We start from the raw sequence: 23,639 nt of genomic DNA, 5'->3' as shown, positions 1-23,639 counted from the left end.
TTCCATGTAAATTCCTTTAGGATCAGTGAAGTGTCTATCTAGCTGAGTGTAGGCAGCTGACTGGGTACATTTGAGGTGGAGATAGAGGGGGATGGGCACAGAAGCAGATATCAGTCATGGCCATGTTGAATAAACATATCATAAGACTTCCTCCTCATCTTTCTTATGAATTGATTTCCCTGTAGTCTGAGGGTGTACCCCTGGTCCTGGGCTACGCATTATGGGAAACATCCTCTCTATCTTGGCTTTACAGTATTCAGGAAACCCGCCCATAATTCTAAACTCCAGCGGGAACAGCAAAGAGACATCATATACCATGAGCTGTGGTCTTGTTAAGCAGCTTCAGCTGCAGCACCTTGTTCAAAACAATCTGAAAATCCAAACAAACACCACCCACCACCTTTCTTATTTCACCAAAGAATTCCGAGAGATCTGTCTGGGAAGATTTCTCCTGAGGAAAGCTATGCCGTTTTGGCCGTATAGGGGAGGATTTAAAAGGACTGTCATGGAACAGAATCATTGGCAGGGTCCAGCTGGCTAGAGTTGACTCTCTACTGTACACTTGGTGTGTTATAAATTCACTTAAATACCAAAGACAGAGTTTAAAATAAACTGATTTATTTGTCGCAGATCCAGAATATTAAACTCCAGTCCCATAAAAGGTGAATGTGCAGCAGAAGAAACTCCACCCATTCCCAGTGACCAGGGTTCAGAACTGGATGTGGTGAGCAGCAGCAATAATTGCAGAGTTCAGCACCGACAGTCACTCTCGAAATTGCATTCAGCAATGGTGATGGACAAATATCCAGCATGCAGCTCATTGAAACTTTCTCCCCAGTGTGAACCCGGTAGTGTGTCACAAGTGTAACGTGCTGCAAGGTTTCACTGCTAATGTAATGGCCTCTCTGCAATGTTTCACTGCTGAGGTAATGGTTTCTCAGTAGCAGCATTGTTTAGGTTAAGCCTGGAGATAACAGGGTTATGGTGTGCGGGGCTATCCAACGAGAGAAACGTTCTTTCTTGTGAGTCTGGAAGAGAGAATTTGTGGTCTTTCGCTAGGGAGAGATGAGAAGACATGAATGGAGAGAGCGGGCCATTCTTCTTTGTTTACTTACCTAATCCTGTAGTCAAAGTAAGGATTATAAAGCTCAATCGTTTAATCGCATATTGTGTACTGTTTGTAATTTCAGGGAACTGATTTGTAACAGGGGACACATCACACAGCATCCACCCAAACGAGATTTCTCTAGTTCGGCCGGGCTGGGGGCTATCACCCCCTACATTAAGCTGCTAGCCGAAGCGAGAGTTACATAAGCCTCGATGACTGAGTAAATCACTTCCCACAATAACAGCAGGTGAACGGCCTCTCCAGTTTGAAGTCAATGATGCACAGTTGGGTGATTTGGCTGAGAGAAACTCTTCCCAATGGCTGAGCAGGTGATCGGCCACTGCCCAGTGTGAACTCGCTGGTGTCTCTGTAGTTGAGATGACCAAGTGAATCCCTTCCCACAGACTGAGCAGGTGAACGGCCTCTCCCCAGTGTGAACTCGCTGATGTACCCTCAGTTGAGATGACTGAGTGAATCCCTTCCCACAGTCTGAGCAGGTGAATGGCCTCTCCCCAGTGTGAACTCGCTGATGTACCTTCAGTTGGGATGAGCAACTGAATCCCTTCCCACAGTCCGAGCAGGTGAACGGCCTCTCGCCAGTGTGAACTCGCTGATGTACCTTCAGTATAGATGACCTAGTGAATCCCTTCCCACAGTCTAAGCAGGTGAATGGCCTCTCGCCAGTGTGAAATCGCTGATGTACCCTCAGTTGGGATGAGCAAGGGAATCCCTTCCCACAGTCCGAGCAGGTGAACGGCCTCTCACCAGTGTGAACTCGCTGATGTACCCTCAGTTGGAATGAGAAAGGGAATCCCTTCCCACAGTCTGAGCAGGTGAACGGCCTCTCCCCAGTGTGAGCTCGCTGATGTACCTTCAGTTCAGATGACTGAGTGAATCCCTTCCCACAGTCTGAGCAGGTGAATGGCCTCTCACCAGTGTGAACTCGCTGATGTACCCTCAGTTGGGATGAGCAAGTGAACCCCTTCCCACAGTCTGAGCAGGTGAACGGCCTCTCCCCAGTGTGAACTTGCTGATGTACCCTCAGTTGGGATGAGCAAGGGAATCCCTTCCCACAGTCTGAGCAGGTGAACGGCCGCTCGCCAGTGTGAACTCGCTGGTGTACCCTCAGTTGGGATGAGCAAGGGAATCCCTTCCCACAGTCTGAGCAGGTGAACGGCCTCTCCCCAGTGTGAACTCGCTGGTGAGCCATCAGGTAAGACGACCGAATGAATCCCTTCCCACAGTCTGAGCAGGTGAATGGCCTCTCACCAGTATGAACTTGCTGATGTGTCTTCAGGTTAGATGAGCAAATGAATCCCTTCCCACAGTCCGAGCAGGTGAACGGCCGCTCCCCGGTGTGAACTCGCTGGTGTTTCATTAGGGAGGATGACTGAGTGAATCCTGTCCCACAGTATGAGCAGGTGAATGGCCTCTCTCCAGTGTGAACTCTCTGATGTACCTTCAGTTGAGATGACCGAGTGAATCCCTTCCCACAGTCTGAGCAGGAGAACGGCCTCTCCCCCGTGTGAACTAGCTGGTGTACCATTAGGTCAGATGACCGAGTGAATCCCTTTCCACAGTCTGAGCAGGTGAACGGCCTCTCTCCAGTGTGAACTCGCTGATGTACCTTCAGGTTAGATGAGGAAATGAATCCCCTCCCACAGTCTAAGCAGGTTAATGGCCTCTCCCCAGTGTGAGCTCGCTGATGTACCATCAGTTGAGATGACCGAGTGAATCCCTTCCCACAGTCTAAGCAGGTGAACGGCCTCTCCCCAGTGTGAACTCGCTGATGTACCTTCAGTTGAGATGACCGAGTGAATCCCTTCCCACAGTCTGAGCAGGTGAACGGCCTCTCCCCAGTGTGAACTCGCTGATGTACCTTCAGTTGGGATGAGCAAGGGAATCCCTTCTCGCAGTCCGAGCATGTGAATGGCCTCTCCCCAGTGTGAACTCGCTGGTGTGCCATTAGGTCAGATGAGCAAGTGAATCCCTTCCCACAGTCTGAGCAGGTGAACGGCCTCTCTCCAGTATGAACTCGCTGATGTATTTTCAGTTTAGATGAGCTAGTGAATCCCATCCCACAGACTGAGCAGGTGAACGGCCGCTCACCAGTGTGAACTCGCTGATGTACCTTCAGTTGGGATGAGCAAGTGAATCCCTTCCCACAGTCTGAGCAGGTGAACGGCCTCTCCCCAGTGTGAACTCGCTGGTGTACCTTCAGATGGGATGACTGAGTGAATCCCTTCCCACAGTACGAGCAGGTGAATGGCCTCTCCCCAGTGTGAACTCGCTGATGTACCTTCAGTTGGGATGACCGAGTGAATCCCTTCCCACAGTCCGAGCAGGTGAACGTCCTCTCCCCAGTGTGAACTCGCTGGTGAGCCATTAGGTCAGATGACTGAATGAATCCTTCCCCACAAATTCAGCAGATGACCAGCCTCTGCCCAGTGTGAACTGACTGGTGTGTCCACAGGCGGGAAGACCGACTGGAACCCTTCTCACACACAGAACAGGTGAATGGCCTTGTCCCAGTGTGAACTCGCTGATGTACCTTCAGTTGAGATGATCAACTGAATCCATTCCCACTGTCTGAGCAGGTGATTGGGTTCCCCCATGTAAAATGACGGGCGTGCCAGTCGGTCAGATGATCAAGTGAATCCCTCCCCACAGTCTGAACAGGAAGGAAGATGAAGTGAATCCCTTGCTCCACTTCGTAAATATCTGGTCAGAGACAGCAAAACTGACGTGATCTGTTTGAGATTCCCGTAGACAAATTCCTCATCATTTTTAACCTGTAAAAAGATTTACAAAATCCATCAATGGATGTAGGACAACATTTCAGATGAGATCACTTGAGTTGTCAAGGTGTGATATGGCTTCACACTGTTACAGTGAAGTTCAACCCAAGTTAGAGAGAGAAGTCATCTTCTAACTGGGCACAATGCTAGTACCTGGAATGACCATCAAACTCTCTGATGCTCCTCCTGTCTCTATGAGAATGGGGCATTTCTGCCATCTCCAATCTGTGACCTGGCTCAGTTTGACTCTCTCCATTAGTATTATTCCCTGTTTCCTCTGAGCTGCATCAGTGCCTGGCCCCACAGTAACTGAACCACTCTCACGCAAATAGCCAGTACTGCATTCCATGCACCCCACTCTCTGTGTAAAAAAACTAACACCTGACATCCCCTCGATATCTATTTCCAAGCACCTGAAAACTATGCTCCTCGTGTTAGCCACTTTAGACCTGGGGGATAAATTCATCCATTTCAAGATCCAACTCCTTAAGTGCAGGGTTACAAGCTGCAGCTGGATGCACATCTTGTAGGTGAGGGCATCAAGGACACTGGCGGTCTCCCCACCTTCCCACCAATGTCCCCTCTAACTTGTAATGACCAGTGGGCACATAAATCATGTACTGTACATTTTTTTCCAAGTGACATGTGCAGAGTGAATTTTATATAGAGAGGTATTCATTTTAACAGATAGCAAATCACTGTCGATAACAACTTTGATCTCCTCTGGGTTTGATCAAGTTCATCTGCTCTCTCACAAAAACTATTTAGCAGGCCTGTTATCGGTAATGAAGGATTTTCTCACCAAAGCTCTTGCATATTGTCCATAAGTGGTTTGTTTGCTAAATTACGCTTTAAAAAGTCAGAGTTCCAAATATCACTCCACTTCTTCCCACTTCTAAATTCTCCAGCAACTTTTGCATCACCACAATATACACAGGGAACACCAGTTTCTATAATGGACATAAATATTTCCCGTGAACCCGCCTGAGGAATTAAGGATATATAAAACAAAACATTTTGATCCTATGTAATCTCTGGCTAAAAGAATATTTGGGACTGAATAGGAATTTTTGAACTGAAGTAAACTCTGTGTTCAGTGGTTTGCTAAGACAGGCTCATTACCAGTTCTCTGTGGCTTGCAGAGAGACTCACTGAGAGCTGATAACATTATGCATTGTACCCTTGTTGGCTTATAACATTATACATTGTACCCTCGTTAGCTGATAACATTATGCACTGTACCCTCATTTGAGTGAAGGGAGGAGGACTCGCTGATAAGGACCGGAATGAACATGTCTGTAATTAAGTCAGAGCCTTGTGAAGGGAATAACTGATAAGGACTGGACAGTACATCCAACTGTAATTAGAACCTTCATTTAGCGAACTCTCTTATCTACGTAATTTAGTTTTACACCAACAGATTGGGTGGGCATACCAGTTCTAATAACATCTTGCAATAGTAATGTCTGGGGCTTACTATGTATAAATGTCTGGGTTCATGTATAAATACATGGCTGTAACCTGACAGAGTCAGTCCACTTGTCAGATGGTGGATGGTGGCAGTCACTTTGACAACTGGGTCTCAAACTCCTACAGGAGAATGCACAATAAACTGTGGTGATGATAAGAAGCTGGTCTCTCGTGTTTTATTCAGATTCAACTTTAACATTTGGCGTAATGAACAGGATCCCAATATAGGGAGTGCCAAGCAGACGGGCTGAGTAAGTGGCTGGACCACTCTGGGGACTGCGGAGACTGACCGGGCACCCAATAGGTATTTTACATTATGTCGCTCTCCGTTAGTTCCTTTCGAGGTACGGTCCCTCGTCCAAGGCTGATCGCATACCTTGACGGGATTGGGAAGGAATCTGTTGGGGGTCTCGTATAAGGGAGGCAAAATTTTACTAAGTGGGCAGGAGGCGGTTCCAGGTAAATTTCACTAAGTAGACAGGAGGCAGGAAGTGCCAGCCAGGTAAATATATCTGATTGTTAATTGAGCGGGAGGCTTTGTGCTGGGTATATTATTTGGTGCACATGGGTCAACTGCAGTCGATTGATATGAGTGGGCCAGGATCAGCCCTACACAATGTGTGAGAGTTTTCCAGACAAGGAAAAAGATTTGCGCATGTTGAGTACAGCGCTGAATAAGAAATTGGGGAACAAAATGTGGCCACTGGGGAGGAACCAGGGATATTACCTCATGAGAACAAGCAGTAAATTTGATATGGGAAAAAAACTGTGGAAAGAAGTGGAAATTGTTGAAAAGGGATTGGAAGGAAAAGGCAGATGGAAAGTGGAACGGTACATTATTAGCAACTTGGAGCAATAATGCATGTGACAAAGGGAGAGAGGTATGTACTGCAGGAAGAACACCAAAGGTTGGGAGACGCTAAAAGTGGAGCATGAATGGGTGGATAGATGCAGCAAGCAAGAGCAGGGAAAACAACGTAAGCAAACCAAGGCTGGCCTAGATAGGACAGCAGGGCAGGAACATCAGTCTGAAGTTCGAACTGATAGGGAAACAAGGGATCCCGAACCCATGTCTGGCATACTGACCCCGTTTGAGGACAGTGACCGTGATGAGGAGTGGGCACCCACCGTAGCACCCCCCACCCAACTTACCAGGAGCCAAGTGCACCCAGTGCTCCCAAATCCCAGTCCTCCCAGTACTCAGATACACTGTCCGCTCAGGTAAAACAGTGGCGGCAGGGAAGGGGAGGTCCGTAAACTTTGAGATTCATTAAGAGAATACCGAGACAGGAAGGGAAGGATCCAATAGAACCCCAGATTTAATGGCTCCACAAAGACATTGGCTCAATGGAAGAAGCGAGAGAGTGGTAGTGGAGGATTGCTACTCTGAGTGGAGGCCTGTGACTAGTGGTGTGCCACAGGGGTTAGAGCAGGGTCCATTGTTATTTGTCATCTATATTAATGATCTGGATGGTAATGTGGCAAATTGGATCAGCAAATTTGCTGATGATACAAAGATTGGAGGTGTAGTGGACAGTGAGGAAGGTTTTCAAAGCTTGCAGAGGGATTTGGACCAGTCGGAGGAACTGGCTGAAAAATGGCAGATGGAGTTTAATGTGGACAAGTGTGAGGTATTGCACCGGAAGGTCAAACCAATGTAGAACATACAAGGTAAATGGTAGGACACTGAGGAGTGCGGTAGAACAGAGGGCTCTGGGAGTACAGATACATAATTCCCTAAAAATGGCGTCACAAGTAGATAGGGTTGTAAGGAGAGCTTTTGGTACATTAGCATTTATAAATCAAAGTACTGAGTATCAGAGTTGGAATGTAATGGTGAGGAGTACTGTGTGCAGTTTTGGTCACCTAATTACAGGAAGGATATTAATAAGGTTGAAAGAGTGCAGAGAAGGTTTATAAGGATGTTGCCGGGACTTGAGAAACTGAGTTACAGAGAAAGGTTGAATAGGTTAGGACTTTATTCCCTGGAGCGTAGAAGAATGAGGGGAGATTTGATAGGGGTGTATAAAATTATGATAGGTATAGACAGAGTGAATGCTATCAGGGTTTTTCCACTGAGGCCAGAAGACAAAAAAAAAAACTAGAGGTCATGGGTTAAGGGTGAAAGGGGAAAAGTTTAAAGGGAACATGGGGGGGCTTCTTCAGGCAGAGAGTGGTGGGAGTGTGGAATGAGCTGCCAGATGAAGTGGTGAATGCGGGCTCACTTTTAACATTTAAGAAAAACTTGGACAGGTACATGGATGAGAGGGGTATGGAGGGATATGGTCCAGGTGCAGGTCAATGGGACTAGGCAGAAAATTGGTTCGGCACAGCCAAGAAGGGCCAAAAGGCCTGTTTCTGGGCTGTAACCTTCTATGGTTCTGAAGGCAATTGCCCACCGAATGCTGCCCAGTCCACCAGCAGCAGGAGGAGGGACAGTCCTCAGTGATTCCTGTGTATGCACCCTGGAAGCCTCAAGAAATGATAATGATCATGAATCAGGTCCCAGGTAGAAGAGAAAGACCAGCACAGTTTGCTCAGTGTGTCCGCAGTACTATACAAATGTTTAATGCGACCCTGCAAGATTTATTCGGTCTCTGCTGCATGATTCTCTCAGCTGATGAGGGGTGGAAATGGAAGGCAGAATTGAGATACCAAACCTATCAGGAGTTACAGGCGGGAAACCATAATGAGAATGAACAGACAGACCAGATTATTCAAGCCTTGGAAAGGGCTCTCCAGCAACCTGTAAACATCACTGAAGTTCTTGAATGCAAACCTAAGCCTGGGGAATCGGGACGAGACTATCGGGAGCAGTTTGTGGACTGCTACGGCACTGGGAATCCACACCCCCACCCCCAGTTTAAAGCCTTACCGCTCCAATACTTACCAACTAAGTTATCCAACATGATTAAAACAAATAATATGGATTGGCCTGACAATGACCGAAATCGAATGCGACAAGCTTTGACATATTATTGGGACCCGACTTTCGAATCCTGATCAAACCCAAAGGGAACTAACATTAAAGGTGAATATGTTCAGCGGCAAAGAAAGACGTGAGCGGGCTATATCTGGGGATCCGAAATGGGAACAAAAACCTACCAAGGGACAGGTGGGGACAGCAACCTGTTTAGAAATTGACAATCAAGGATGCTTCCTACTGTGAGTACCACCCCTCAGGAAGAGCCCAATTTAATATTTCAAGTTGCTGGAATTCCGGTTCCACTTCTGATTGGGGGCAACCACAACCACTGTCGATCAGAAAATAGTATCGGAAAAGGGAAAACAGCTATCAGACGCGACAATCACTCTGTTTGGGTTTGAATGAACGGAATGTACGTATTCACGTATCCAGCCACTGCAGGTAGAATTCCAGGGGACCCAGTGTGAGGTTTCATTTACAGTCACCACCAGTCGGGGTGTAATCTAGCAGAGAGAGACTTGCTCTGTCCGTTGTAAGTCGAGATTCTCTGCGTGGACAAGGATATCACCCTGGGACTAGTGAACAACCGACATCTTCCCCAGTTACTGGCACCACCCCTCCCCCCCCAGTGGTGGGCACTTAATCTGGACTCCACTGTGTTTGAACCCCTTCTGCCAGCGGCCGACCCTCATGTGACTCTGTGCTATGACCCTCCGGGGTGCTCAACTGAGGAAAGCCAGTATTATGCACCCCTCGAGGGACAGAAGTTCCCAGTCACGGTGATTGGAGAACTTAAAGGAAAAGAGGGCAGTGCATTTCTGGCCGAAGTTCCAGATTTCCTTTGGCGACAGACAGGACTGGTTTTTCCCCATACTACCGTCAGGGTTTGCCCCGGGTTCAAACCAAAGACCCCAGGGTTCTTTGCCTGCACCCTGATGAAACAAGCCTCCAGCTACAAGGGAGACTGGCAAAACTTGGGCGCAGGACAACTCCAATACTGGAAGGACTTTGAGTTGAAGATGGCACATCTGGTAAGACAACCTTTTAATATTGACCAAGATGTTGTACCCCATCTCTGGGCAATTTCAGGCCACGAGATCGGCCACACAAACTGCCCCAGTCCGGATCACTGCGGAAGAAGGACAGACTCTCCCATCCATTCCGCAATACCCCCTCAAACCCAACGCAACTCCATATAAGGATGGAGGCTCTTTTGTGGATCCAGCAGGGAAACAATATTCTGGTGATGTGATAGTGACGGACAGTGAAGTAATTGAGCAGGCCTCTTTTGAAGCAGCTGTCTCTACCCAGGAGGCTGAGCCGTTTGCTCTGACTCCTGCCTGTATCCTAGCAACAGATAAAAGTGCGAACAATTACACGGACTCCCGTTATGCATTTGGAGTTGTACATGACTACCGGGCTCTCTGGGAACATGGGGATTCCTGACTTGCTCTGGCCACCCCATTAGTAATGCCACCTTTGTAAATAACTTACTCACCGCTCAACAGTTACCACGAGTTTTGGCTATTATTAAATGTGCGGCCCACACCGGCATCTCCGACCGGGTCAATAAACTCAATGCTTCAGCAGATTAGACAGCGAAAAGTGCTGCACAATCCCCGATAGTTGTAGTCTCCTCGGATTACCATCAAGCAATCCTCCATGACTCAAGCAGAACGGGTTTGCCAGACATGTGGGAGGTACGTACTTTTCAGGGGGACGCCTCTGAGGAGGAGTGCAAGCTGTAGTTCCAGGTGGGGTGCCAGAAAGACCCCGACCGAGGTTTCTGGATCACCCCAGTGGGACAGGTTTGTGTTCCTACACAGTTTTTACCTATATTGGTCAATTATGCACACACCTGGAAAAGGAGGGAATGGTTGTTAACCTGCACACCGGGTACGACTCCCTTGACCATTTTTGTGTCTACAAGTTGATGTTACTGAATTGCCTAGAGTACATTGCTATAGATACTGCTTAATTATTATACATGTGTTTAGTAGATAGATTGAAGTTATTCCAACTACCAATAAGAATGCTATGACTGTTATGAAGTTATTATTATGGGAAATAATTCCAAGGTAAAGCCTGCTGGAGATGCTGAGCTCTGACAATGGCCCACACATTGTGGTGACAGTGAACAAAGAGGTATGTAACAAACTAGCTATCAGGCAACAATTCCACTGTGTACACCACCCATGGGCCGCTGGCATAGTGGAAAGAGTCAATGGCACTCTGAAGAGTAAATTAGCCAAACTAACAGCGGAGACTGGACTCGCTTGGATGAAGGACCTACCATTAGCCCTATTCCACTTGAGGGTTACCCCACATGGGAAAACAGTGTTGTCACCAGCTGAAATCATTCATGGACGGCCCATGAGGACACCCTGGGGACCAAGACCTTGTGTACCATTGCTCTCACAATGTCTACCAGCAAAATTGGATATGCATCCCCTCAGGGAAGAGACCAACATTTTCCAAGCATTACATTCACAGGTTCGACAGGCTTACAAGGAAGAGGACTACTCCACAGAGAGGAGTGACTAGCCTACCATAGAACCTGGGAATTTTGTCCTGATCAAGAACTGAGATTGAGGGAAAGTTGGACCTCGGTGGAGAGGACCATATCAGGTGTTAATGACCAATCCCATGGCTGTGAAACTGAAGGGGCAATCTCGGTGGATAGATCGATTAGGTGCCAAACCTGCTTAACATGTTACCCAATTTCCCTCGGGATCAATAAAGTATGTCTGTCTGAGTAGAAGAACTGTCTCGAACTAAAGGAAAATATGTTGGTTGATAGTGGTGTTGGGGTTTATGTCTTTGAGAGGACTCACCCCAGCATCCGGGGGCCCCCACATTAACACCTTTCTGTCTCTCTGTCACACCGATGCCAAACAGGTAGAACTAGGGGCCTGCTGGGTTTGTGCTGAAATTCCGCAGCATAGTAAAACTATGATTCCAATGTCAGTAATCCCGCTCAACCAGAGTAAGGAACTCTCAGCCTGGGCTTACACAAATAACACCCGGGGAAGTGAGATGAGGAACTGTGGTCCAGTCAGAGAAGACTGTGGCTGTCAGTGTTTTGAGGGATGGTATCTCAGGCTCCCACCAAACAGAACTTCTTATACTGGGAAGCATGCATCCTAGCCAGACTTGCAGATGCCCAGCAGCGGAGAGGAATAACTGAGACTGAGTGATTTTGGATGATCACTTTTCTCTCCTATGGAGTAGCCAGGAATCCACCAAAGATAATCAATTTGGCTACAGCACTTGAGGAGCTGGCCACAATACTGCAGGGGCCCTGACAGAAACACAGGCCAAGTAACAGAAATATCCACTGAAATGATTGCAATCCGGCAAACAGTCCTACAGAATCGTATGGCCTTAGAGTTTATCCTAGCTGTGAAAGGCGGAACCTGTGTTATTATTGACACAGAATGCTGCACCTATATCCCTGATGAGTCTACTAACATTACATCCCTCTCCGAGCACACTGCCAGGGAGATTGACAGCATCAAGAAAGTAGGGCAGGATTTACACTGGTTCACCGAGGGGATGAAATGGTGGTCTTTGAAGGCCTGTTCGGTAATATGTGGGGCATGGTATTGCATTATGGCCTAATAGTTGGACATATCATTGTTATAATTACGGTTGTATGCTGTTTTTACCCACAGATATGCCGTAATGTTATCCATGATCAAAAGGAGGGAATGATAAAGTATGAAAAAGGGTTAACACTTTGTTAAACAATAGCAGCCGATTTTTCTGAAAGAAACTGCTGACGATCAACAGATGTGCTAAGCCATCTGAGCCATATCTCTTCTTGAGGTAAGCTAGCTAGGCTTTCTGGATGTTTATCTCCTCGTGCACTCATGGGTAGAGATAGGACAGCTTCAGTCTGTTCTGTGTGTGGAAGCCATTATGACTATTTTGTCAGTTGTCTTAAGGGGCTGTAATATAGTAAATAACTTTGGCTCCAGCCTGCCTTGTGTGATGGGTATCTGGATAGATATATCTGTGGTGTAAGGGGAATTGTTAGTCAGTTAGCGGATTGAGCGGTAACAGTCATAGACTGTTCCTGTTTGAGCGACTAACTGAGTAAGGCCTGGGTGCTTGGAGTAAAGAGTTTGTACTTATATGGTCTCTGAGTGACTTTTTCCAGATTTGACTTCCACAGAATGGGAGTGGTTTTAAAGGACTGGGCTGCTGTAAGCACATTACCAGAACTGGAATGATTGCAACTGGGTCTGACAGAGGCATAACTGGTTCCTCTGGGCACATTCAGTCTCACTCCAACAATTTCCTACCTTCCTTTTACAGGTATGTAATGTCTAAAGGACCAGTGTTTGAGTAAATGAGACTCACCAAACTTTCTCCTGAATGAATCACTGGAATCTCTGAGTCAGATGGGTTCTCTCCAGTTGATGCTCTCAATCCTCGGGCAGGTTCACTTGTTGATGTTCCACTGTCTTCAGTCGTGGTTTGCTTCCATTTGGGGTTTTTCTTCCAATAAATCTCTCACCGCAGGTCCAACTTTAACATGAAAGATAATGAAGCACATTAACAATAAAAAGGAGAACCAAACATTTCTGCTAAATGTTACCAAGAACAAAACTCACTGAAACTCAAACGTTGAAGGCAGATATAATGATCTCAGTGAACAATCTTTTATTGCCCCTCACACGTCACAAAATGATCTGGGATAAGAAGCAGCCATCATTCAGTCATGGTAAGACATAAGACACAGGAACTGAATTAGGTGATTCGATCCATCTGGTCTGCCCCACCACTCAACCATGGCTGATTTTTATTCCAACACCATATTCCTGCCTTCCTCCTGTAACCCCGAAGCTACTTAGCAATCATGAGTATATTAATCTCTGTCATAAATATACCCAAATGGCAGCCTCAACCAACCTCTGTGACAGCAAATTCCACAGATCAGACATAATTTGCCCAAAAATTTTTCTCATCTCAGTTTTAAAGGGAAGCATCTTTTTTCTGAGACAGTGCTGTCAAATCACAGATTCTCCGTCTAATGGAAACATCCTTTCCATGTCCACTGTATCCAGGCTTTTCAGCATTCGGTAGGTTTACTTAACCATACATCCCCCTCACCACCCCCACCGTCCCTCTGAACTCCATTGAGCACAGGTCCAGAACCATCAAATGCTCCTCAGACATAAAGTCAATCATTCCTGAGATTATTTTTGTAAATCTTGTTAGCAACAATTGTACTGAACACAAACTGGTACCAGGATAATTTACAGAGAAAAGTTGTGCTTTCTTTACTGCTCTACTATCACAAAATGAGCCATTTCCATTTCCAGGTTTAAACAGGTCCACTTCAGGAAATATAAACCATTCTGGGGTGAATGTAATAAAAAGAAACTAGAATTACCAGAAACACTCAGCAGGTAAGGAACAGCTGTGGGGAGAGGAACAAACTTTACAATTCAGATTAATAACATTTTGTCAGAATGACTTCTGATGATAGATGTAATAAAATTCTTAAACGGGTTAATAAACCATCTTTCTGTGCTCGTCATTCTCTTCTACAATTTAAAGTGGTTCATAGAGCTTACATTTCTAAACAGAAGCTCTCCAGTTTTTACCCGAATGTTTCTCCACTTTGTAATAAATGCAACTCTGCTGATGCCTCTTTAATTCATATGTTTTGGTTTTGCTCTACAATTGAAAAGTTTTGGCGGGAAGTATTTCATACCTTCTCTCAACTTTTTAGGGTCCAATTTGACCCAAATCCCCTTACTGCCTTGTTTGGTATTATTGCAAATGAAGATATAACTTTAAATACTCCTAACCTACAGGTTTTAGTTTTTACCTCTCTTTTAGCAAGAAGAGCAATCTTGCTTAAATGGAAGGAGTCTACCCCTCCTACACATCTTCAATGGCTACGTGATATTATGTCGTATTTAAATTTAGAAAAGATCCGCTGCTCAGTCTTAAATTCGAAACAATCTTTTTATGGTATTTGAGGACCTTTCCTAAATTACTTTTCCAATTTTTAAAGTTTAACAGTGCACAGACTTTTATGTATATTTTTATCTTCTCTTCTTAAGTGAATATGTTTTTTTTTCTAATTATCCATTGTCATCCATCAGCTTTTTTTCTTTGGTAGTTGGTAGGGGGTTGACTTTTTTAATATATAAAAAAATATATGACCTATCTTTAAATTTTTGATTACAGAGTGGTATACCTTTATGTCTGATGCTATAACATTTTAATCAATTTTATTACAATATATGAATGTACACAAGTTATGTTGAGATGTATCTATGTGTTGCACTCTGTAAATCTTTTTTCCTTCTGAATAAAAATATTGCAAAAAGAAAAGAATGACTTCAAACATTTTCAGTTTTTAGTGCAGATCTCCAGCAACTTGAGATTCTGCTTGATTTACACCGGGTGACAGACAGGTGACAGTGGTGGGGGGGGGGGACACAGCCTGTCCCTGTGAGGCTGGAATTGGAATTCATCCTCTCCTCAGATTAGCAGTCATTGCTTCCAAAGGAACTCCAGAAACAAGCATCTGATCCCAGACCAGAAATACTCGCTCAACACCTCATAAGCCCAAGTTGCTCGATCCCCGGGTCCATTTTACCTGGATCAAGAACTGTGATATCCCAGGACCCAACCTCAACAAGTCACACAGGCAAAGGTTGGGCACCCCTGGTCAAAATTTCTGTTACTGTGAATAGTTAAGTGAGTAAAAGATGAACTGATCTCCAAAAGTCATAAAGTTAAAGATGAAACATTCTTTTCAACATTTTAAGCAAGATTAGTGTATTATTTTTGTTTTGTACAATTTTAGAGTGAAAAAAAATAAAGGAACACCATGCAAAAGTTTGGGCACCCCAAGAGATTTGAGCTCTCAGATAACTTTTACCAAGGTCCCAGACATTAATTAGCTTGTTAGGGCTATGGCTTATTAATAATCTTCATTAGAAAAAGCCAGGTGATGCAAATTTCAAAACTTTATAAATACCCTGACTCCTCAAACATTATCACAAAAATCATCAGCCATGGGCTCCTCTAAGCAGCTGCCCAGCACTCCGAAAATTAAAATAAATGATGGCCACAAAGCAGGAGAAGGCTATAAGAAGATAGCAAAGCATTTTCAGATAGCTGTTTCCTCAGTTCGTTATGTAATTAAGAAATGGCAGTTAACAGGAAGGGCGGAAGTCAAGTTGAGGTCTGGAAGACCGAGAAACTTTTTCCCAGAGAACTGCTCATAGGATTGCTAGAGAGGCAAATCAAAACCCCCGTTTGACTGCAAAAGTCCTTCAGGAAGATTTAGCGGACTCCGAAGTGGTGGTGAACTGTTCTACTGTGCAGCGACACCTGCACAAATATGACCTTCATGGAAGAGTCATCGGAAGAAAACCTTTCCTGCATCCTCACCACAAAATTCAGCATCAGAAGTTTGCAAAGGAACATCTAAACAAGCCTGATTCATTTTGGAAACAAGTCCTGTGGACTGAGGAAGTTAAAATAGAACTTTTTGGCCGCAAGGAGCAAAGGTATGTTTGGAGAAAAAAGGGTGCAGAATTTCACGAAAAGAACACATCTCCAACTGTTAAGAACAGGGATGGATCAATCATGCTTTGGGCTTGTGTTGCAGCCAGTGGCACGGGAAACATTTCACTGGTACAGGGAAGAATGAATTCAATTAAATACCACAAATTCTGGAAATAAACATTACACCATTTGTAAAAAAAAAAGCTGAAGATGAAAACAGAATGGTTTCAACAACAGGATAATGATCCTAAACACACCTCGAAATTTACAATGGACTACCTCAAGAGGCGCAAGCTGAAGGTTTTGCTATGGCCCTCACATTCCCCTGACCTAAACATCATCGAAAATCTGTGGATAGACCTCAAAAGAGCAGTGCATGCAAGACAGCCCAAGAATCTCACAGAACTGGAAGCCTTTTGCAAGGAAGAATGGGCAACAATCCCCAAACAAGAATTGAAAGGCTCTCAGCTGGCTACAGAAAGTGTTTACAAGCTGTGATACTTACCAAAGGGGTTGTTTCTAAGTACTGACCATGCAGGGTGCCCAAACCTTTGCTTCGGGCCCTTTTCCCTTTTTTTTATTTTGAAACTGTAAGAGATGGAAAAGAAAAAGTAATCTAGCTTAAAAAATTAAAAAATGTGTCATCTTTAACTTTCTGCCTTTTGGAAATCAGATCATCTTTTACTCGCTTAGCTATTCACAGTAACAGAAATTTTGACCAGAGGTGCTCAAACTTTTGCATGTCACTGTAAGTGATTTTCTTGCTAAATGATACTTTAAAAAGGCAGTTTTCCAAATATCACTCCCCACTTGCAAATTATCCAGCAACTTTTGCATCGCCACAATACACACAGGTAACACCAGTTTCTGTATTGTACATAAATATTTCCCCTGAACCCCTACTCCAGGTGGCTGACAGTGGTGAACTCGGTGATGGCAAAGCCAATGAATATGAAGGGAAGGGCAGTAGTCTGTCTCATTGGAGTCTGGCACATTTGTGATGTGAAAGCTATTTGTTGCCCAGGGCAAAGGTGTTTGGTATCAGTATATACCCAGACAGAATGGGTCAAAGCATGTCCTCACCGTTAGAAAACGCCAGAACAAGAGCAGGCAGAACAAGCAACACACACAAAATGCCGGAGGAACTCAGCAGGCCAGGCAGCATCGATAGAAAAGACTACTAAAGCTGAGTTCCTCCGGCATTTTGCGTGTGTTATTTGGATTGCCGGCAGCTGCGGTTGGAAGCAGAACAAAGGTGATTGTCTCAACAGCTGATAGAAAGATATTGTTCCTGTAAGATTCAAAATTAAGATGTGCGTTTCTGACAGGTCCAGGTTAAAGTCAAAGGACAAATGTGATTTAATTATGTTTAGGGACAACTGTGATTTAATTATGTCTGGGTTAAAGTCTGTAAACAAGTGTGATCCAATTATGAATGCAGAAGCCTTGACAAAATTAACTGTTTGTGGAATCATTGAAGTCCTGAGATATGGACTATTGTTTTACAGAAACCTGTAAAAAAACAACTCCAAATATGGAATGGGAAAACACTGTGTACCTCCCGAGTCAGGGGGGGGGGGGGGGTGGTAAGGAAGAAGGATAAAACCTGCTGCCCTGTAAGGTTCAGGGTTCCCTTCTCTGAAGGGGCCCAGCTCTGCAGAACTGTTAATAAACTTTGTTTCCTTGAATTTGTCTTGAAGCCATTATTCGGGAGCGTGGCTCGTTTCTGACAACTTGGGGCGCTCATCCGGGATCCACACTCCAGCCGTGAGGGGGGCAAGGAAGGACATCGGCAGTTCGGCAGTCCCTGATTCCTTGCTCGTCGCCCCGCGCGGCTTGAGCGAGTGATCCGGCGGACTCAAGGAAACAAAGAGGGGTTGTCGAGGCAGTTGAGACAGTGAGCGATCGAGTAATTTCTGTGCACAGGACCCAGGTAAGAAATTAAATTCCTGTAGAGACGTAGTGCACGAGAATCGTGGAACTGCGGGGTTCCTGCAGGTGATTTCTCCTGTAGAGACGTAGTGCACGAGAATCGTGGAACTGCGGGGTTCCTGCAGGTGATTTCTCCTGTAGAGATGTAGTGCACGAGAATCGTGGAACTGCGGGGTTCCTGCAGGTGATTTCTCCTGTAGAGACGTAGTGCACGAGAATCGTGGAACTGCGGGGTTCCTGCAGGTGATTTCTCCTGTAGAGATGTAGTGCACGAGAATCGTGGAACTGCGGGGGTGATTCTTCCTGTAGAGACGTAGTAGACGATAATTGTGGAACTGCGGGGTGCCTGCAGGTGAATTCCTGGGCGATCGCGGTAATACAGGTTCCGGAATTGGACAGGAGTGACCGAGCTAGGTGGGTCACATTCAAATTAAATTCCTGCAGAGACGTAGTGCACGAGAATTGTGGAATTACGGGGTGCCTGTGGGTGGATTGGAACCGGGCAAGTCCTCGAGATGGGGAATAAGGGGTCTAAGAGAGACAAGGGTAAAGGAAATCCAGGCGCCAATGATGAAAAATACCCCGGGGTACCCCCTGATAGTCCGTTGGGATGGATGTTAGAAAATTGGGATTATGGGAGGCGAAAAGGGAAATCAAAGAAAAAATGATACATTACTGTGAATTCTGGTCCCGCCAGCCGATCCAAGGGTCGGCTGTGTGGTGGCCTAAGTTCGGGTCTAGCCAGGATTGGGTACAACAAGCCTTTAATCTGTACGTGAATTCAAAACCTAACGTTAAACCCGAAGAAAGTGATTATGCCCTATGCTGGTTACCAACAACAAATAGTTATAAATTGAAAACGATAAATGAAGGGGGACAGAAAAAGAATACATGGGAGGTGCTCGACCACCTGCCGCCCCATATGTGCCCCCTACCACTCCGCAAATCGAAGACCCTTAGACGGAGGTTGGCCAACAGCTGATTCGTGTTGAATTTGTATCGAAAGCATGGCCAGATATAAGAAAAAAACTGGAAAAACTAGAAGATTGGAATACTAAACCCTTAAGTGAACTACTTAGGGAGGCACAGAAAGTGTTTGTAAGAAGGGACGAAGAGAAACAAAAGAAGACGGCAAGGATAATGGTCCAGACAGTACGACAAGTAACCGCAGATAGTAGAGAGAGACAGGGACCATGGTTGGATCGAGGTAGTAGCCAGGAGCAAGGAGGAGGGCTAAGGAAGGCTTTAAGATGTTTTCACTGCAACGAAGAGGGACACTTCAGGCGCGAGTGCCCCAGATACCGACGGGAAGTGCGCTCGTATGCTATGATGGAAGATGAAGACTAGGGAGGTCAGGGGTTCCACCCCTTGGGGATGAATTATCGGCAGGAACCCCTGGTAAATTTAAAAGTAGGTCCCCAAGGGTCAGATACAACCTTTGTGGTAGATTCCGGTGCCAAAAGATCTAGCGTAATCCAGATACCTCCCAGCGCCCGAACCGGAACAAAGGTAATGGGAGTATCCGGTATTGGAGGCAAAATAATACAAGTACCTGTTTTAGAAAACGTGAAAATTGAACATGAGGATAGGGTAACATGACAGGACCTACTTTTGTTACCCTCTGCGAGATTCAACCTGCTCGGGTGGGATCTGCAAGTCAGGCTAGGCATCGGGACTGTGCCCAGGAACGGGAAGATAATGTTACAGCTGTTTGCCCTCAGGGAAGAAGACGATAGGAAAATAAGCCCGGAGGTATGGTACCAGGAAGGGAACCGGGGGGGCTTGAACGTCCCCCCTTGCAAATCTCACTATTACCTAACAGTTCGCCAGTACGGAGAAAACAGTACCCTATTTCAATGGAAGGAAGAGAAGGGCTGCAGCCGGTGATTGAAGGACTGATCGCTGACGGACTACTGGAGGAATGTATGTCACCGTATAATACCCCAATACTCCCGGTGCGAAAGCCAGATGGGACTTATTAGATGGTACAAGACCTGCGGGGCCTAAATGCAGTAGTCCAAACCCGATACCCGGTAGTGCCCAACCCTTACACACTGATGAGTAAGATCTCCCCTGACCATGAAAGGTTCAGTGTAATAGATCTAAAAGACGCCTTCTGGAGTTGCCCGCTAGAAGAGAGCAGTCGTGACATGTTTGCGTTCGAATGGGAAAATCCTACGACGGGGCGGAAAAGACAACTCCGGTGGACGGTCCTGCCACAGGGGTTCACCGAATCACCTAACCTATTTGGGCAGGTCTTGGAGCAAGTACTAGCGGAATTCCAATGTGCTCCAGAGAGCCAACTGCTACAGTATGTGGACGATCTATTACTATCCGGGCCAACACAGGAAGGGGTGCAGGAAGACACCATCAGACTACTGAACTTCCTGGGGAAGCAGGGTCTACGGGTCTCAAAGAAAACGTTACAATTTGTAGAAAAGGAAGTAAGGTACATGGGACACCGGGTCAGTAAAGGACAGCGATGCATTACCCCAGAAAGGATAGCTGGAATAACGGGAATGTCACTACCACGTACCAAGAAGGAGATACGCACCAGTTAATTTGCGATGCACTTGATATCGAATGGAAGTACCATACCCCGTGGCATCCCCAGAGTTCGGGAAGAGTAGAACGAATGAACAGCACCCTAAAGGCACAACTGACCAAGTTGATGTTAGAAACCAAACTACCATGGACTAAGTGTCTCCCTATTGCCCTTTTAAGAATACGAACAGCGCCCCGCAAGGACATAGGAATATCCCCATATGAGATGTTGTTCGGACTCCCGTATTGGAATAAGGTGGAAGGGTACCCCACACTACAAGGGGGTGATATCTTTGTAAGGGACTATTTACTGGCACTGTCCCGTTCCTTTGAAGAACTACGGAAAAAGGGTCTCTTGGCCCAGACTCCGCCACTCGACTTTGCTTTACATCAGATCGTGCCTGGAGATTGGGTTCTGGTAAGGACCTGGAAGCCGGAGAAGTTACAGCCACAGTGGGAAGGCCCTTTCCAGGTCCTGCTAACAACAGAGGCGGCTGTACGGACAAAAGAAAAAGGGTGGACACATGCATCCAGGGTAAAAGGACCGGTGAAGCCCGAAAGCCACACTGAGTGGACCTGTGTTCCCGGTGAAGAACCGTTGGTGGTGAGGCTGAAAAGGCAGCAAAAATGAACTCTATGTGGACTGTAACATTATTGACTGTAATATATTTGATTCTATATGTCGGGGAAATTGAAGGGAAATGTGACAAGTGCAGAACCGTGGTACGAGTGGGGCAGAGGGTGTTCCCAGGATCATTTGTGTCCCACTCGCATGTGAATGATCAATGCTATGATCTAAGCAAGAGAGAAACATGTTGGGAGAATAGTAAACCTTATTACCAAGTCTATAATAAAGGATACATGGGACAGGGGGGGACCATGAGAAGTCTCAGCTGTCCCAGGAAAGACCGGTGGTTGTGTATAAACAAGGGAGGGCAGTGGGACATCCCATCTACACTGGTTAAGGAACATGCAGATAAGGTAAAGGAGATTATAATACAGGATGAGAAGAAAAAGGAGGCGGAAGAGCGCGAGCAAAGGAAGGCGGCAGTGGTCTCCACGGACCCGTCTATATATCAGGAGATAGAGAGAGATATAGTCCTCCCCGATGTTAAAGAGAACCTCTTTATAGACTTAGCGACTCGGATTGCCACGAGCCTAAATGTGAGTGGTTGTTGGGTCTGTGGAGGACCGCACATGAGTGAACTGTGGCCGTGGAGGGGTGAGAGCTTGAGTGTGTGGGAATTGCTTGTGCACAATTGGACAAATGTCCCAGACCGGAAGAAGCAAAGGTGGAAATTGACCAATTACCCGGAGGGACAAGTATGTGTTGAAAGAAAGGGGAAAGTAAAGGTGGGAGAAAGTCCCTGCCGAAGCATTAAATTAACAAAGAGGGAAGGTAATGTTACCTGGTGGCCAGAGGAGCCAGCATGGTACATAACCAGAGAACCGAATGGCAGTTGCGAGGCCGTAGGAAACGGCTCTAAATTCTGGAAGTGCAGCGGAATGAATCCGTACGAAGGGGTCCCCAGGGTCAGGGAAGTATGGAAGGAAGCAAAGAAAGGAGGATTTGCCCCGGAGGGGTTATTCTGGATCTGCGGTAATCAGGCGTATACCAAACTACCGTGGGACTGGGCGGGTGTTTGCTTCCTGGGTCTCATAAGACCGGAGTTCTTCCTCCTGCCTCAGGAGGGTGACCGGAAGCTGGGAATTAAGCTGTTTGATTCATTAAGGAGAGAAACACGGGAGATAAAGGTGGGTGAGTGGGTTGATGAGTGGCCACCGGCTCGCATCATTGAATACTATGGGCCAGTGACCTGGGCCCAGGATGGGTCGTGGGGGTATCGCACTCCTGTCTACATGTTAAACCGAATTATTAGACTGCAGGCGGTGGTGGAAGTGATAACCAATCAAACGGCACTGGCATTGGAGCTGTTGGCAAAACAGCAGAGTCAGATGCGAACAGCAATATACCAGAACAGGCTGGCTGTGGATTACCTATTGGCCTCTGAAGGCGGGGTATGTGGGAAGTTCAATCTTACAAACTGTTGCCTTAAGATAGACAACAGTGGAAAGGCCGTGTTAAAAATATCCGACAAAATTCGGAAACTGGCCCACGTGCCAGTACAAACCTGGAGATCCCTGGGGAACATAAGTTGGCTAGACTGGGAGGTAGTTGGTGGCGCACCGCTCTCCTAGTAGCAGGCGGGGGTCTAATGATTCTCTTACTTTTGCCGTGTTTGATTCCTTGTATACGAACACTGATCAGGCGCAGTATATTCCAGCTCCAGGCAGTAGCGATACCCCATCATGGGACAAACGGGCTGAAACTTATGCTATTAAAGAAAAAGGTGGGCCCCCTGGGAGTGAGAGAAATGCTAGCTGAAACGCACATCTTAAAAAGAAAAAGGGTGGTATTGTAAGATTCAAAATTAAGATGTGCGTTTCTGACAGGTCCGGGTTAAAGTCAAAGGACAAATGTGATTTAATTATGTTTAGGGACAACTGTGATTTAATTATGTCTGGGTTAAAGTCTGTAAACAAGTGTGATCTAATTATGAATGCAGAAGCCTTGACAAAATTAACAGTTTGTGGAATCATTGAAGTCCTGAGATATGGACTATTGTTTTACAGAAACGTGTAAAAAAACAACTCCAAATATGGAATGGGAAAACACTGTGTACCTCCCGGGTCAGGGAGGAGGGGTGGTAAGGAAGAAGGATAAAACCTGCTGCCCTGTAAGGTTCAGGGTTCCCTTCTCTGAAGGGGCCCAGCTCTGCAGAACTGTTAATAAACTTTGTTTCCTTGAATTTGTCTTGAAGCCATTATTCGGGAGCGTGGCTAGTTTCTGACAGTTCCCTTTCTACGAGTTCCTGATCCCTGCATTTAGTTTTCTGGAGCTCAGCTCTGTCTGTGAGATCTATTTGCTCGCATTCCCTGATTAGCCGGAAGCTCCCCGGGGCCCGTGTACTGATCGTGGGGCTGAGAGAGAGGAAAAAGACCTGGCCTGTGCCGAGTTTGTGGGTCACGGTGTTCAATGTTCACAGCAATTGTCACTCAATTAAAACCCACCCAGCACCCTCTCTTACCTCTGCCGGTCCTCCCGACATTTTGTGTACTGCGCGCATGCGGAGTTTCCAAGAGAGCAGCAAGCTTGACGCCTGCGCATTTGATCGGTGCTTCAAGCGACAGCGAAATTTTAAACGCAGCGCTTTATGGGTAATCACGGTGCCATTAAAGGTTTCTGCAAGCACTGGTTTCATGCCCATAGCTCAGTTTGTTTTGTGTGTAGAAAAATCAACAGCTTTTTTTTAACTCAGAA

At 46.0% G+C, this 23,639-nt stretch overlaps 1 protein-coding gene across 1 annotated transcript; it reads right to left on the bottom strand.

Moving 5' to 3' along the window:
* Positions 1 to 643: 643 nt before the first annotated feature.
* Positions 644 to 23,448, bottom strand: LOC140724098 (uncharacterized). Its single transcript, XM_073038583.1, has 5 exons — positions 23,407 to 23,448; positions 16,347 to 16,429; positions 12,668 to 12,835; positions 1,980 to 3,900; positions 644 to 1,643 (listed from the first exon to the last, which is right to left on the bottom strand). The coding sequence occupies exons 4-5, from the start codon at positions 3,492 to 3,494 to the stop codon at positions 1,380 to 1,382; spliced, it is 1,779 nt and encodes a 592-aa protein (XP_072894684.1). The 5' UTR covers positions 3,495 to 3,900; positions 12,668 to 12,835; positions 16,347 to 16,429; positions 23,407 to 23,448; the 3' UTR covers positions 644 to 1,379.
* Positions 23,449 to 23,639: the final 191 nt, after the last annotated feature.

The sequence above is a fragment of the Hemitrygon akajei genome, unplaced genomic scaffold (assembly GCF_048418815.1).
Source record: "Hemitrygon akajei unplaced genomic scaffold, sHemAka1.3 Scf000161, whole genome shotgun sequence".
NCBI lineage: Eukaryota > Metazoa > Chordata > Chondrichthyes > Myliobatiformes > Dasyatidae > Hemitrygon > Hemitrygon akajei.
Note: the sequence above shows the minus strand (reverse complement) of the source record. Positions and strands in the feature narration are given on the sequence as shown.